Source organism: Ischnura elegans, chromosome 8, assembly GCF_921293095.1.
Source record: "Ischnura elegans chromosome 8, ioIscEleg1.1, whole genome shotgun sequence".
NCBI classification, from domain to species: Eukaryota; Metazoa; Arthropoda; class Insecta; order Odonata; family Coenagrionidae; genus Ischnura; species Ischnura elegans.
In genome coordinates, this window is record NC_060253.1 from 36,564,515 (window position 1) to 36,581,488 (window position 16,974).

The window sequence follows — 16,974 nt, forward strand, 5'->3', positions numbered from 1 at the left end:
TTGCTACGTTTTTTTTTCGAAACATTTTAAAATGCGCTTCACGTTTACAATGAGTAACGAAAATTGTGAGAGCAATATCCCTTTTTCTTTGTCATTGCAGCTCCTGTATTTGCCAATTGTGTTATACGGCCCGGCCTTGGTTTACAATCAAGTTACTGGCGTCAGTGTATCCATTATAACACCCATCGTGAGCATTGTGTGCATATTCTACACGACTGTGGTAAGAGAAACACTTAATTTTAACGACTTTAAATTACTAGTCTAGTTTACATGTCGAAGGGGATTGATATAACAGTCGAACATTGGGAGGAATTCATTGATTGGGGGGGTCAACCCGATTATCACCCAATCTTACGTGGGGGAGAGTGGGGGTCCTAGAAATACTAGTCTTGTTAAATACTAGTCTTGACAAATCTTAAATAAAAATAGTTACTCAATTTTTTTATAGATATAAAAAAATTCTAACTCAATGACGCATAGATTAACGTATTTGCACTAAAAATACGCATTTTGAACAATCTCACGCGAGATTTAAGGGAGGAGGTTACACCAAATCTCATGATATCTCACTAAGGGGGACGGGAGGTCAAAAATCACCAAAATCACCTCACGTAATTAGTGGCCGCCCCCTTATCCTCGACTCGTACATGTAAAGGCCGTATCACACTAGCGACTGCGACCGCCGCACAGTGGGCCAAAATCCAAAAAAGCTGGCCAAAAGTCGAAAAATGAAGTTAGCGCAAATCAACCAAAAACAGTTGATATTCATTATTAAGCATGTACTCTATAAGATAGGATACCATACAGAGCATGGAATACGTTAAAATAATTTTTACAGCTGTTCAAAGTAGAGCATGTCGGAGTGATTTTAGCGACCAAATTTTTCCGTTGAAAATAGCTAAATTTGTGGCTTCATTACAGAGCCGTTGTAAATAATATTGGTTTCAAAGTATTTTTATCCATACAATTGATCTTCATAAAATGAATAGAGACAGTGTTTGTTTCATTTTACTAGTTAATTCATATTTTTTATAATTTTTCAAAAACTGTGTTGATTTTTCATTGAACTTTATGTTTAACGGTAATTATCGTTTGTATCTACATCAGGCTACACGGAGTTATTTGCACTGTGAGATAGACAAAAGCATATAGAACAATGTCCAGAATGCAGTTTTTGCGATAACTTGCGATCCTAATTTCAACAACCATATTTATGTGAATCCACCCCGGCCGCACGATCCACTGTGGCGGCCATGAAACGGCGGCGGGACTAAGCGAAGAAAGGATATGATATCCGTGCATAAAGACTACGGAATACTAAAAGTCCAATGACATTGGTCACTTGAATACATATTTTATGAATAATTGTCATCTTGTTTTTGCACATTATAGTACTGTAAATGGCTTAATTCAACGAACATCTTGTCGCAAGTAACAATTTCTTGCTATATTGGTGACTGGCAATTCTACGATTAGGTCATTGGAAGGTTTCTCAACAGAGTTATGGGCTAAAATATCTTTGAAAGGATTATCTCAGAATTGCGGTTTTCCCTCAAGCATCATGGGCAGGCTGCGGTCGAGGGGTTTAGGAAGGTCACGCACGTGCAGCGACAGGCGCCCACGCCGACTGGTTGAGGATTTGCGACCCTCCGTACTTACTGGCCCGACAATGCTGGTTTTACAACCTTACCAGTAATGACTCTTTTCTACTTCCCCTAATTCATCGGTAGCAATTCCAAGTTATGCTTTTTACACTTTTTTGTCTCTTTTTGCCGACCCTTACCGCCACTTGTTCCGACAAATGGAATTCTTAGTTAGTGCCCCTAGGGGTTTTTCGGTTGTTTTTGCGTACCACATCCATCAGTTGTCCTAGAGAGAGTGTCGAGTGAACATCCACTATAACACTGGATTGATCTGTTCAACGTCAGAAGCGCTTCAAAGGAGGATATAGTTTCCTCCTTGTACCTGGAAACCAAAGTCTCCTTGCACCCGCCTCCGTTTCGTTGTGACTTCAATAAGTGTACTCCGCATCCATCGAAAAAGATTTTACTTTCCATTGTGGCGAGAAGCAGTTTGTTGTTAAGCAAAATTTTTAAAATGATTTCTAGTTGGAGTCCGCAATTTGTTTTTTACTAACCGTGTAAGAATGATGATAGTTCGGCTGCCGATGGAACTGATTACCTGATATTTTTTAATGTCTTTTTGATTCAAGTTTTTGACAGTTAAATTATTAGCTAATATTTCTTCAATATTAAAATTATAAATTATTATGGTCTCTGCCACTGGTTTACAGTTATGTTGCATTGCACTCCCCTACTTATTATTTGCGGTGCCTTTATGGTATGTACCCCTTTCTGACGGTTTTACCCTTGGGTCTTCGCGCGGAGGCCGCGTGCGGACGGTAATAAACCTATCGGTTCGCGCGCTTTCCTAGCCCTTTTCACTCGGCGGTTACCCATTTGTGTACCCAGATTTCTTCTTTTACTTTGAACACGTGCAAATGTTTCCAATCTAGAAATTGAATTTTCCCAAAATAAGCCGTCTATGCGATTGGCTCGCTCATTTCTAGCCGAGTCAGTTTCCCTTCAGTATTCCTTGTCGAATTGCCGAAGGACGTTCACAGAGTAGTTGCTCAGTTATGGATACAACGACAGTGACTAGTCAAGATTTACATAGTGTCGTCTTGGCAAATAGAGAGGGAACTATTCACAAGGTTTTAATACATGGAGCGGGAATCGTGAAGTATGACATTCTTCCTATTGGGCAGCTTTCCTAAGAGGCATTGGAAGCCCGACACAAGGATTAGAACATTAGAAGATTAGAAAAAATCGGGTAAAACATTCCAGAAAAGTTTGTTTTTTGACTCAAAATTTACCTTATGCACAACTATTTGATAGCTTTAACTTTGTTAACAGTAGAAAAAATTCTATTTTTCCCTTGATATTTCCTGAGCAGAAGGTAGGCGTGCCCCTGTAGAGTTTGCTTCCCGCATCACATTCGCCTATTTTAATTGTTATCGCCCTTCTAAACAACATTGTGGCGTACATAATCATAAATAAGTTCAATTGCACATTTACAATACACACTATGTAAAAAGTTTCGTTAATTTACTAATAATTTAGACTAGCGACTTTTGGCCAGCTTTTTTCGATTCTAGCCCACTGTGCGCCGCTGCGACCGCGATTTCGGCTGCGAATGCACCCCATCACACATTGCGGCCGACGCCACGGTCGCGCATGCGCACGTATGAACTTTTCTGCTTGTGGATCGTTTGTTTACGAAAGCCCAAAGAATGGATAGAGAGCAGCAATTGTTGAAATTGTTCCTAAAATATGTTAAAACGTACTTCATTATTACTCACCTGAGTACTCGGGTCCAATATCTAATATGCTGGGCTTCCATCTTCACTTTAAAAATCCGAAATTATCTCAGCGTTATCTCACAATTTTCTTGAAATTCCCTCGCTACGGTAACCAAAACAAACACGACTGCCGCAAGCGCGCGAGATTGAAATAGAGCTCTCTGATTGGCTGCGACTGCGACTCAGCAGAATAGCCGGTCGGCTATTCTTCGCAATTGCAGTCGCAGCGTCGACTGCCTCGCTCTGATTGGTCGACGGACCAGTCGCAGCCGCAGTCGCGGTCGCAGCGGCGGTCGCAGTCGCTAGTGTCATACGGCCTTAAGCAGTCACTGTGAAGCACTTTTTACAGAATACTAGTCGATTGAGGTGTCGATCTATCACCAAAGATGAATCATTTCGAATTGGAAGACTACATACATACATAAATTGAGAAGACTACATAAACACACGCAAAAAAGGGACACGAGTACCTGCTACTCCTTCCTTAAAGAAAAGCCTTCAGTTTACTGTATTCGGCTGAAGATGGTGAGTGGATAAAGCCAACGAAAAGTTTCGAATTTTTACTTGAGTGTGTCCCTTTTTTGTGTATCTGTGATTATATAGTTTCCTCAATTTTCATAACGCGTTATCGTAACGCCGCCAATTAGATTTCAACGAGTGTATATCTTCCCGGAAAAAAGAAGGTTCGTGGTTCGATTGCCGGTCGAGGTGAATTATTCCCATGTGTTTTCGGCCATCTTTCCATCTCCATACCACCGCCGTATCCACGTCATGTGTTTGTGATCTTATCTCTTTGTTTCGTCTTCTACGTATTTTCATTTACGATTGTAGAATTGCTTAGGGCGTTTCTTTATGTCACTAGAATGGATTATTTTTCTTCTTCTTGGGATTAACGTTCCATGTTGTTGAAATACATGACCTATATATATTCTACATTCTACGTGCCACCCATTAGCTTTAGCCCGACCCTCTCATACAATATTTGTACACGAATGAAGTAATTTGAGAGTTTAAGTGACAAATCGAGCAGTTCCATTGTTATGCATGTCGCCCCCTCTTCTAGATGTAAGTATGAGGGTGGAAGCTGTCATTGTGCTTTATGTGTCCAGGAGGCTGGCGTGGGAGCGTCAGGGGTCACGCTTAGAGTGAAGGGGAGATTTTAGGGTCCAGCTGCCCGATTCTAGGTGGTCTGGTCCACTCGTCAGGCGTCATAATTTTGGAAGACGTCCTCCCAAACCGTGTTGGGGTTTAAATGTTAAAACAGAGGTTTCGCTTATTGGGCCACCGGCACACTGGCCGAATATTGCAGTTGCTCTCCCTGGGAAACTGTTTCCGTGGGAATCCTTCGCAAAGGACCCTTCTCACGCCACCCACTGCAGCCTCCTGGTCCAGGGTAGCGTATAAATACCCCAGATTTTTGGTACTCGGGGAACAATCTCCAAGGTGCCGCCGGAGGCTGCTACTCTCCGGCCAGGGCTAAATAAACATCTTTTAAAGCCAACGCTTGAGTTTCTACTCTTTGGTGCCTATACCCACTCTTCGAGACTTCGGCCTAGCCACTCAGGTCGGAGATCTATATTGTTTATTCCATCTTGCGTTCTGTCTTTCGGGACACAACACCATGCAGGGCTATTTAGTTTAAGGAAGCTATATTGACCCTTGGAAAGTAAGTTGGATTTAAATTAGAACGTTACATGAAAATAAGCAAAATTTGAAAAGTTACTTCAAATCTGAATGAATATTGCACTCCTCAAATCAAATTTTTATAGTAAGTATAATACATTTCACCATGTCGCTTAACCATCAGGTATGGATTGTTAACATTAAAAATTGTTATGCAGGTTCAGTAAAATACAGATAATAAGCTCTTATAAATTTTTTTTTTTTAAAACCAGCCTTTATATTTAGATTACAGGGGATGAGCAACGTTTATATATGACACAAAGCAAAAAAACTCAGTGACCCCGAAAAACCAAAAGTGACGTATTAAAAAAGTCACTATATTTATTAAATTTTCAGTGAATGGTAAGCCCCCTATGTTTCAAAATGCCACCCGTATGCTTTTAAATGCCTACCCCTATGTTAAAAATGCCACGAAACACGAAAATCGACCATTTGGAACTTCTTAGATCAAAAACATGTTTTGGGGGGGGTTGACTGGGGGGTGGTTAAAGGGGGGTTGGAGAGAAAAAGTTATATTTTCATGTATTGTCATCGGAAATGAAGAAGTGTGCAAAATTTCAGCGTTTTTGCTTCACAGGAAGTGAGTCAAATTTGAGTTACAAGATTTGTACCAGACAAACAATCAGACAAACAAACAGACAGGTTGGTGAGTTGATATAAAGACTGTAAAAATCATAAATATGGATGTTCTCGCTCATTAGAGCATAAAGTTGATAACCAACCCTTCTAAAAACACGTTCAGGTGCTTTGCACAAGCATGTGAATCGCATCCTCTCTTTCCAGGGCGGTTTGAAGGCAGTAGTTTGGACGGACACCCTCCAGATGGCTCTAGTGTACGTGGCCCTCATGTTCAGCGCCGTGAAGAGCACTATGGCGACGGGCGGGGTGGACGTGATCTGGAGCCAAGGGTGGGCTGGCGACAGGATGGAGCTGTTCAAGTGAGTGTTGACAGAATCACTTGGCCGTGATTTCAAGAGGAATCAATAGCCTGTAATCTGAGTAAAATGAAAAGAATGGAGTACATGCACATTTGAAGAATTGTCTGCCTAAGTGGTTACAGCTGAATATCAAAATTAAAACAAATCGACAATGGAATTGTATACATTACGGAAACGCGAAAAAAAATCGTTAACCTCAGTATATACAGCTAAAAATCGCGAGTACAAGATATCGCTCTTCATTACTTGTTACTGAAATGCATCAATAGCAGTTTTAAGCGAGGAACTATAGTGGAAAGTAATCGCCAATACCACTGCTTTTGACCATAAAAATGAAAATGAGTAGTTATGATGAGCGATAAAAGTTCGTTATGCAAAAAAAGTTCATAAATCTTCAGATCTTGCACCGATTGAAGGAAAACTGCTTCGTGCCATTGTGCAAAAGTACACGGAAAAAAAAGATTTGATTAAAACTATCGAACTGGTGTGATAGGGAGTATTTTTGTTAAATATACTTAAACTTTGACGTAAATTATTAAGTACTTGATTTATTTTACTAAACGCTAGCGTGAGCTCTTGATATATATCATCAAACATTTTGGTATTGCATAATTTGGTCAATTGTACGGAAGAGTTTCGTAAAAATAACCGAATTAATTCAATACGATTCTGAGTTTGGTAACTTTTATCGAAGTTATGATTAATTTTACGAAGGTGATTGCTTGTTTGGTAAAAATTATCAAACTCTACATTGCTATGCAAATTAGGTTTGATAGAATTTACCAAGTGTTTCGTAATCTATCGAACGGTCTATCGTTCCTCTTATGTTTATACCAATACACATTTGCAGTTGAAAGATTCTTAAATAGGTCTGACATAAAAGATAGGTTGGTAGAAATGATTTTGTTTTCATTATTTGTGATGGAGATAACGTTTTAATTTTGTTTACGTTCATTTTTCTGTTTTTTTTTCTGCTTTAAATTGCACTACTACCCGTTAGCTGGTGCATTAAAGACATTGATTGAATAGCATATTATCATAGATATTAAAGCTGTAAGGAGATGTTTGTGTATTTCGACACATTAAAACTTTAATTAGAGGTATTCCTGAGGTATAATCATTCGCGATCATGTTTAATAACATGTGATAAAAGCCGTGATACTAGACCCAATTCATGCTAAGGATATCACCCAGCACGTTAAAGCCATCTCTATATCGATGTAAAAAGCCAGCAAATAGTCTTCTTGCGCATCTGCACTAGATATTCATATGGAGTAACTACGTAATGCAATTGTGTGCATCAAGTATTCCTCTTAAGCATACAAAAGGAAACTGTAGTCACACCTTATTCACATTTCAAAACAAAGGTTAAATACTTACAATAATAATATATTAGAGCGTTTAAGTAAGTATTTATTATGGCAACCGATTTAGACTAGTTGTTAGACCACGCGGGGGGCCCACGTTCAATGCTTCACGCAGGCTTGTTATTTTTCCACTTTTTTTTAAAATTTCTTTTGCAGAAACTTACGTCAAACTCCTAATTTTATGATTTTCAATCAGAATAGTGTTTTCTGGGTTGAAAATCTTTCACATGTGCACGCTATGTCGGTTTTATTACCCTTTCGATTTTGATAGTTTCGAACTGCTGTAGCCATTTCGGTAACAATTACCAAATCAGTTTGATAGAATTTATCAAACTCGTTTGGTAATAATTACTTAATTTTTCAATGTTCCATATGAACCCAAAAGTTTGATAAATTTCATCAGAATTCAATAGTTCTAACTAAACTTTTTTTTCCGTGTACTATAAAAATAACGAAGATTCTAAAATTTTTTATCGTCACGCATTTGTTATTTTCGTTATCATTCAGTTGATAAAAAATATTAACATAACCCAATCATGCACGGCCTGTGTTGTAAGAGCACGTTTTTGCCCTTCAATGTCAATTCGAAAACATTGTTCCAGGGGCGGATCCAGGTTTTTCTTTCTCGGGGGGGGGGGGGGGGAGGCAAAAGGGTCTGACGGGAAAAAGATCTTCTCATACTTGAAATAAAAAAAAGATACAACAATTACTGTATGAAATATTCTCTTAATTTTAACATTAAAGTTCTTGATATAAAATTAAAAAATTGTGGCTCTGTAATACACGAAAAAACGAACGTAATGAAACCGCATAAAAATTTCGTCTATTTTTTCAGCGTTTAGGGGGGGACACGTGCCCCCATCCCCTCCCCCCTTAAAATCCGCCAATGCATTGCTCCTTCAATGGATTACGTTATTAGGACATTATATAAAGATAAACACTAGGCCTGAAGATGATGGAAAAGTGACCCCCTTTTTTAGCTAAGTACCTAACCCCTATTTATCACTCCTCAAGTGACGCGCTTAATTTTAACATCGGTTAACGAGGTGGGTGAGGCTGAAAATTTTCATCAGATTTAATTCTATTTCAGCATTACTTATTATCTATACATTAGATGTATATTGATTTAATTATTATTCACTCATGCATGCTATGTTGATGTGTTCAGATAAATGTAAAGTACAAGTCATGAAAGTTTGGTATTAAAAGCAAAACTTTAATTTTTTAATTGGTATCTTTTGATGTAGACTTGATTATAGAAAGAATAGCTTTCTAACGGATAAAGATAAAGAAATATTTATTGTTCTTGGACCTTTATGGTCCACTAAGAACATACGAGGGCTTACATTCATATTAGAGCTCAGTGCACAGAAGAATAAGATACATGCAAAAAAAAAAATAAATTGTAACAGAATATAGTGGTATATTGGTGCAATTACATTTTTTCTTGTAATAGCATTTTAGTGAACATTAGATTTTTAAAATATATCAGCGATTTTGCGGTTTTAATTGGTTCTGGAGTACCATTCCATAGCCTTGTCCCAACAACTGAAAATGAATTATCAAATGCAGTGGTACGATGTTGAGGAACAATTAAAAAATCAGCAGATAATCTAGTTACAACATTGCGATATTTCTCTTTACTCTGAAAAAATTGCATAATGTATTCGGGCTGTTTGCAAATTAAAAAGTTTGTATAAAAAAGAGGCAAGCAGGTATTGCCTCCTTGTTTTTGCTTTAAGCCATTCTAATTTAGAGAAATAAGGGGATATATGTTCATCTTTTTTAAGATCATAAATGAACCTAACACACATGTTTAATTGCCGTTGAATCAGGGTGTTAATCTTTTCGGTTAGGTCATTATATACAAGGCAGCAGTAATCAATATGGGGGAATATTAACGAGGATACAAGTTGCTTGCGTGTATGAGAGGGCATAAGGTTTTTATGAATTTTTGGCTGAAACAAGGTCATGTTGATCTTGTTTCAGCTAAACTTACAAAGGATACAATGAAACTTAATGCAAACATCACTAATTTGCCATCACCATGGGCCAATAAGTAATTTTACGTTCTGCGCCAGCATGGATACGAGCCCGACGACCCGCCACTCGTTATGGACTACTTTGTTCGGCGGATATGTCTACTGCCTCTCGGGGGTGTCCATGCACCAGGCGATGATCCAGCGATACGTCTCCCTACCGTCAAAGAGGCACGCCAGAATGTAAGTCGCACTTATCAATCCTCTCACTCATTCCTTTCCATAACTAACGAGTTGACAAAAAAACTCGGGGGCAAATTTACAAAGAAATTTATCAATCAAAAGCTATTTTAATTATTTTCCTCTGGCAGATGAAATTTTTGACCGTATAGGTTCATTCACTCAGATCCGAATTCGTATTTGAATTAGCAGAACGGTAGCTGGAACGGAAAGACATGTCACGTCATAAAAAAAATCCCTTTTGTTTTTCGCTTTCCTTTCTGCCGTAAAAATAGCAGAAGAAAATGTGAAAGTTGCCTCCCATTTTGCATGAGTTGGTGACGTCATTACTATAGGGCGGAAAAAATCCCTGATTTTACCAAAAAAGTCGTACAAAAAGCGATTATTTGTGAAAAAAGTCTCTCTTAAGTCTCTTAAAAGTCTTTCAGTATTTTATTAAGAATTTGCTAAATTAGCTTAATTGGTGGACAAATGAACCTTAAAACACGGATTCTTCGGTTTTTGGGATTGTATGAACTTAATTAAGGGGAAAAAACGTAAATTCACCATTTTTAAATTCTAAGTTTGATAAAAAATGTCAACAGGGCAATTCCATGAGAGATCAATATCCTAACTTTTTGTTTTGACAAATCCCTGGATATATTATAAATTTTGTAAAGTTGCTACAGCTGCATTTCAATTAATGGTATTAACTAAGTGATTGACTTCTAAACCTAGCTGAGGGGACATGCGACGATAGATATAACTCATAGAAAGCTAGTCTACAAACATAACTGAAAATATATTGTTGCGATCCTTAAATTTCCTAACACACCGAAATTCAATGAAATAATTATTCTTATTTTATTTTAACCCTCTCACCATTCTTTTATATTAATCCTGCGTAATACTTTCATTTATCACTGAAATTTCTCTCTCGATTTGACGGCCAGCGCTCTGTTACTGTACGGCATGGGAGTTTTCGTCATGGTCACCTTCCTCACCTACCTCGGCCTGGTCGCGTACGCCCTCTACAGAGACTGTGACCCTATAGGAGCCAAGGTGAGTGACGTGCACCCATATCAATCAGTACTATCCACCATCGAGGTTCACCGAGCCACTTAGATCTCAGTTAACATTTCCTGTCAGCTGCCCAAAAACATCAAGGAGAGTCAGATTGAGGGGTATTTACATCTACATCTACATAATACCCCGCAAGCCGCCTAAAAGGCGTGTGGCAGGGGGTGTTAGGACACCAGCCGTTTACAGCTAAAAAAAAAAGAAGTACTCTAACGAAGTTGGGACTAGCGTTTATTAAAGTCCTTTATGGTTCAGGGGAAAAAACGAATTCCCATATCTATCCGTTCGGCAAAACATCTCTCTTAATTTATCGCTTCCATCGGACCTGAGAATATCGTGTGGCTCTAATATTATGTTCTCTGTGTTGCTCTTAAAGATAGATCTTTACGTGTATAAGTAAGTTCCTTCCAGTGTAGCACTCATAGGACGAGCATATTTTGACAAGAAAAGTGATGAATAACTCATTATATTCTCTTAATATAGAAAATGTGAAACCGGAAGTTCTTTCCGGCTGTGGGGAACACATCATCACATTAATCATCCTAAAAGGTAATGCTTTTCTCAACTCATATGTGAAATGCATGATGTCACCATTGAAAGGGGTCTTCCATAAGGTAGGTTTGTCACACGAATGCACAAAACAGCACATTTCCGCGAACTCCTCATATATAATTCCATATGTATTCATTAAACTATTCATAGCGTTGTGAGGGCTTTGGAGGGACCTGGTTCCTTTTTAAATTTGAAGCCATTATACCAAAAGCAAAACTAGACAGGCACCAAATCGGCACTTCAATGGGGTCCTTCCGAGGGCTTCAATATTAAAATTATAATAAAATAAATTCAAGAAAAAAAGCGCTATAACCATGGAAAAAATATCTGATACTTTCCTAGCGAATGCTGGTAGTGAAGGCTGCTCTGTTGCTCTACCGGGTAATCTCCTCCATGACTGCCTAAGTAGTCATGACTTCCTCCATAACCATTAAAAAAAAAGCGTTAATCCGGCTTTTTACCATAGTCTCAAGTATACGCTTTAAAAAAATTATATTTATTATCCCTGTTTGGGAATCGCAATGTTTTTATTAATTTATAGGATAAACTCCTATCAAGCGATCACTCCTTCAAGCGGTCATATTTTTTCTAGAACTAGAACTGGCTAGAGAGTTTTTATCATACTGTGACAAGGAAGGAGATATTGAGGTCCTGATCCGGTGCGCAACCCGAGAAAACTTTACTGCGATTGTTCGCCGGGGAAAAAAATGTATTCCCTATTATAAAACTGTGACTCATATTGACTGTCCTCTAATACTATCCAAAATCGTTGGCATAACAAATAATGGTTTCGCTAATAGTGGGCCCTGTCGTCTTTCATGGCGGCGTTGGTATTTCCCTATCCTACCTTTCCATCCCTATCCCTACCCTGGAGGCGTCGACGGGCTCATATCGCGGCGGCGCCTCCCTCCTTTTTCCTTCCCATTCCAACCCCTTCCACGGGTGCGCGGGCGTGTCAGTTCGTACTGGGAATTATATCAGGTCGTATATATGGAATTATATATGAGGAGTTCGCGGAAATGTGCTGTTTTGTGCATTCGTGTGACAAACCTACCTCATGGAGGACCCCTTTCGATGGTCACATCATGCATTTCACATATGAGTTGAAAAAAGCATAACCTTTTAGGATGATTAACCTGATGATGTGGTCCCTACAGCCGGAAAGAACTTCCGGTTTCACATTTTCTATATTAACCCTTGGAGTGTCGGGGAGCGCTATCGGGCTCCTCATGCAATGTCACTCTTAGATGCTGATAATTAACTAATCATACAATTTTCAATATTCATTTTATTTTAACATTAACTATTTTCTTCAAATTATAAAAATTAACTAATATTACCAAAAATTCGTCAAATAATATAATAAAAAGGTGAAACCACATATAATTAATATTTCCTAAAGTTTTTGAACATATACCTTTACTTGTTTTTGAGACCTAATTGTTTTCCCTAACCTACTGCAAAATCAGCAAAAATGCCTCGGCACTTTTGGCATAGTGCGTGGAAAATCGGTAGGCACTCAAAAGGGTTAAGAGAATATAATGAGTTATTCATCACTTTTCTTGTCAAAATATGCTCGTCCATTGAGTGTTACACTGGAAGGAACTTACTCTTACATGTAAATACCCCTCAATCTGACTCTCCCCGAACGTCAACGTACTGGGTCCCGGCCCCGGTGCGTTGTAACCTACTAAGGACTCCCCTTGGGTTCTCATTCTCTGTCCTCTAAGGCATTTAACATCCATCCTTTTGCACTTGCCCTCTCACAGCGTATCTCCAACCCGGACCAGCTGTTGCCGTACCTTGTGATGGACACTTCGGGACACGTGCCAGGGATCCCGGGTCTTTTTGTGGCCGGAATGTTCAGCGCTGCTCTCAGGTAACTGACAAAATTGTTCGGCCCGAAAGTAGAACGGAAAAGACAATGCCATAATGATGGTGTCGCTCAGTCAGTCCCGAGGTCGCAATTCTTTGACGTAATAATATAATATAATATAATATAATGTTATGCTACATAACATTTATTATCCCTGAGTAACTCTCCTAAGAGCACCTAGATTTACAAATCATTTTACAGCGGGGTTCATTGTTAATTACACAACTCGTTATATAACATATAATGCGAACAAAGATAGTTAGGTGAAAATAAACCACCAACATAACAAAAACAATTATAAAATTTAGAGTAAAAGTCGTATTAGATAATGAAGCATTAAGCAACCGAGATAATATGGTAAAAATAATACGGTTGATGAAAGAGAAACATGATTTACGACTAAAAATAAATCTTCCCATTCAGCCATCATCTCGTAAGTAAAAATCAGGCTAGAAGAAAGTTTCCGCCAACTTTTCATGAGTTGGTTACGTCATCAGACTTAAGGCTTATCAACCTGCTCAGAGAGAACTGTTTATTGAGGGAAGTAATTGCTCACTACAGTACAAATGACAACGAGCCACGAGACGCCAATGAGCGAGGCGGAGGAGTAAAGCGGTGACACGAACGACATGAGCTCGTAACGTCATCAACTTAGCTCCGAAAGGGTTAAGGCCGTCGATTTTCCGTCACGAATAGAGCTAGAAGTAGGCGACGTATCATGAAACGGATAAGTATTGCTCTTTTTGTTTTTATCTCTACCACATTCAGTAGTCCTTTGAACGAAGCTGTGGTCTAGATCTGTTGTTTTCATTCGACTCCGAGGCATGTACAGAGAGATATGCAAAGGCTCTGCGTAATACTGGAACTGATGCAGGACCGAGACGGATGGCGAGCAGCTGTTAACGAGGCCAAAAACATTTTGGGGTTTGAGTAACCACATAGATAGACATTCAATAGAGTTTAAAAAATTAACGGCGAAGTAACCCTGGGCGGGTCCGCGGGGATACATTCCTGGAGTCCGGGGTAACGAATAAAATGAAGGCGGATAAACGAAGGGAGGATTATGGGAAGGAAAATATAGATAGAAGGCGCCGCTAATATGAGGAGCCCGCTATCTCCTCTGGGGATAGATATAGGAGCGGAAGGGAAAGGATACGGGCATTTCCATGAAAATGTCAACTTTTTCTCTCCCGAATTTAAATTTAGGCTAGAAATATTTTATTTTGATAAATCAACAGTTAAATTATTGAATTTTATGAAATCGGTATTTAATTTGTTCAAATAACTTAATTACTCATTTGGTTATTGTTGAATTCAAGATGGCTGCCACAGATTGGTAATGAACTATTTCATCACAGTTTAGAGAGTAATATATATCAACAAACAAGGTAAACAGTGTTTTATTCAATTGTGTGTTTTATGTTGTATAGCTTTGGCAACGTTTTAAAACAAACATCAACTTAAATATGCATTGTATAAAGACTTTAAAATGTTAATGCACATGCATAAATGATATTTCCGTCACAGAAACTCTTAATATTTTTATTCTATCACCATTTTATAACATAGAGATTTAATTTTCCTCCTGGAAAGGTAGGTTCTGAAAACCTTTAAGGTTTTAATATTAGGTTCTCTCAAAAATGCTCAATCGAGGCCATATCGCTGCGAGACGGAATTACTGTGACAGCATTACCTAAAATTAATTGATGCATGTTTTAATAAGCATTCATTTTAGTTAGCTGTTTTGAATAAATTGCATAGTCGCCAACCTCTGAGCTGATATTTCAGGTTATATAATTAGCTTTATAATTAGGTTATGTTAGGTAGAGAGATTAATTATTTGTAGGTGAGCTGTTGAAAATATTGTAAGTGCGGTTGAATATAGTCTCCTTATCTCTACCATGTGAAAAAATTATTTAAAATGGGCTACGCATATGGCAAATGCGCATGAGTAGGCCGTGCAATAAAAATCAATCTATACATTTCCTTATTGAATCACATAAATGGAAATTAACCACTAGAAACTATCCTTAGACTCTTTATCATATCCATTTAATTATTTCCAGGTAGAAGTGTAATAGATTAATATGGCAAAAACATCTGCAGAAGTAGACAGAGAAGAAAAGAAGCAGGATTACATGAAGAAATGAAAAAAAGGGATAGAAAGAGGAAATTCAGAATGAAACAGCAGATGAATAAGAGGCAAATGAAAGACCAGAAAAAATAGATTAGCTCAATGCCGTTTCAAACAAAAATTGAGAGATAGTGCATCAGAGAAACTAGGAGACTCAAATAGAATATCTACAACCCAACCAAGTAATGATGTCCAAACCTCTTCAAATTTAATATCTCCATACGTAGGGAAAGTCTTGGAAAAGCTTTAAGCAGAATAAAAAAATGTCTTCCAAAGAGTCCGCGTAAAGTTAAGAGAGTTTTGCAATATCTTAACTTACAATATGGTGAACCATCTCCTCCTAAGACCCAAAAGGTAACTCATGATGATGATATTGCAAAAATTATTCAGAAATTCTATTTGCAAGATTCAATCAGTTGGATGTGTCCAGGAAAAAAAGATTTCGTGATTTCAAGGCAGCCTGATGGCAGCAAAATAAAGCATCAGAAACAGTATATGCTTATGACATTGAAAGATGCATACTATTATTCAAGGCAACAACATCCGGATGTCAAATGTGGATTTCCGAAGTTCTGTACATAAAATGTTTGACCTCTTTAAGGATATACCTCTCACGACTTGTACATGCAAGTACCATGAAAATGTAAAATTTTTGTTGAAAGTCCCGGTGAAAGTCAGGAGATGCACAACTCATTGTATCCACTGAATTCAGACTTCTTTTGGACGCTATTTCATGTAACCAAGAAGTAGAATCCTGTATGATAAGTAAATGTGAAGGATGTGCAGTCAAGTTAAGAAACTTCTGTGATTTGTTAGAAAATCCCTAGACTGAAGTCAGATTGGAACAAAGGGAGAATACAGGAATCAGAAATGAAAAAAATATTCATGAGGGTACAATTGAAGATAGTTTGAATGTTCTCGAAAATCGAATGATTTATTTCAAAAGGCATTCATTCGTCAAAAGAAAGCAAAGTTCAGCCTTCAAGGATGCGAAGTTAATTTGCGACAAGGAGACAGTAGTCATTCAATTTGATCTCGCAGAGAACTTTACAATAATCGACCAAAATGAAATTCAAGCGGCTCATTGGAACCACCAGCAAGTTACTCTCTTTACGGCTTGTATATGGACCCAGGATGCTTTTCAATCGTTTGTAATCGTTTCAGATAAATTGACTCATGACGAGTATGCAGTAGATGGATCTTTGAGATTATTACTTCAAGAACTACGCGACATGAATCCACATGTCAATAAAGTAAAATTATTCTCTGATGGGACAGCAAGCCAGTTCAAGCAGAGGCACTGGTTTGAAGACATTGCTTTGTTAGATGGATTATTTTCTCTACAAGAACTTGAGTGGAATTTCTTTGCCAGTAGTCATGGTAAAGATGCAGTGGATGGAAATGGAGGTGAAATCAAAAGACAAGCAAGACTTGCCATACTATCGGGAGTAGCTAAGATTTCATTAGCCAAGACTTTGCTTGAATTCTGTTGTGCAAAAAATGAGAGAATAAAAACGAAGTATATTTCAAGTAATGGACTATAGGCCAATAGAAAAGAAATTTAGGAACGATGGGAAAGTCATATGTCATCTACCATCTGGACATTTCTGGTACCCAAGATGGTAGATATTTCATCCAGCATGTTGGGACCCAGAAATACCCATAATGTTGTATCTGTAGACAGGCATACTGTCTTACTCAAACCACATACCGAAGCAATAAACTACAAGACATTTCCTTTCAGCCTTCAGAAATCCAAAAAAAAAATATATCAGGTAAGATATC

The 16,974-nt window shown here is 38.1% G+C and overlaps 1 protein-coding gene across 1 annotated transcript in view; it reads left to right on the forward strand.

Annotated features, from left to right (window-relative positions):
- The window catches only part of LOC124164127 (sodium-coupled monocarboxylate transporter 1-like), a 40,753-nt gene that overhangs the window by 10,252 nt on the left and 13,527 nt on the right, over window positions 1–16,974 (forward strand). Inside the window, exons 6-10 of the mRNA XM_046541310.1 lie at window positions 101–220; window positions 5,828–5,982; window positions 9,431–9,571; window positions 10,501–10,609; window positions 12,949–13,058. Coding sequence (XP_046397266.1) covers window positions 101–220; window positions 5,828–5,982; window positions 9,431–9,571; window positions 10,501–10,609; window positions 12,949–13,058 — 635 coding nt within the window. The remainder of the gene's footprint in view (window positions 1–100; window positions 221–5,827; window positions 5,983–9,430; window positions 9,572–10,500; window positions 10,610–12,948; window positions 13,059–16,974) is intronic.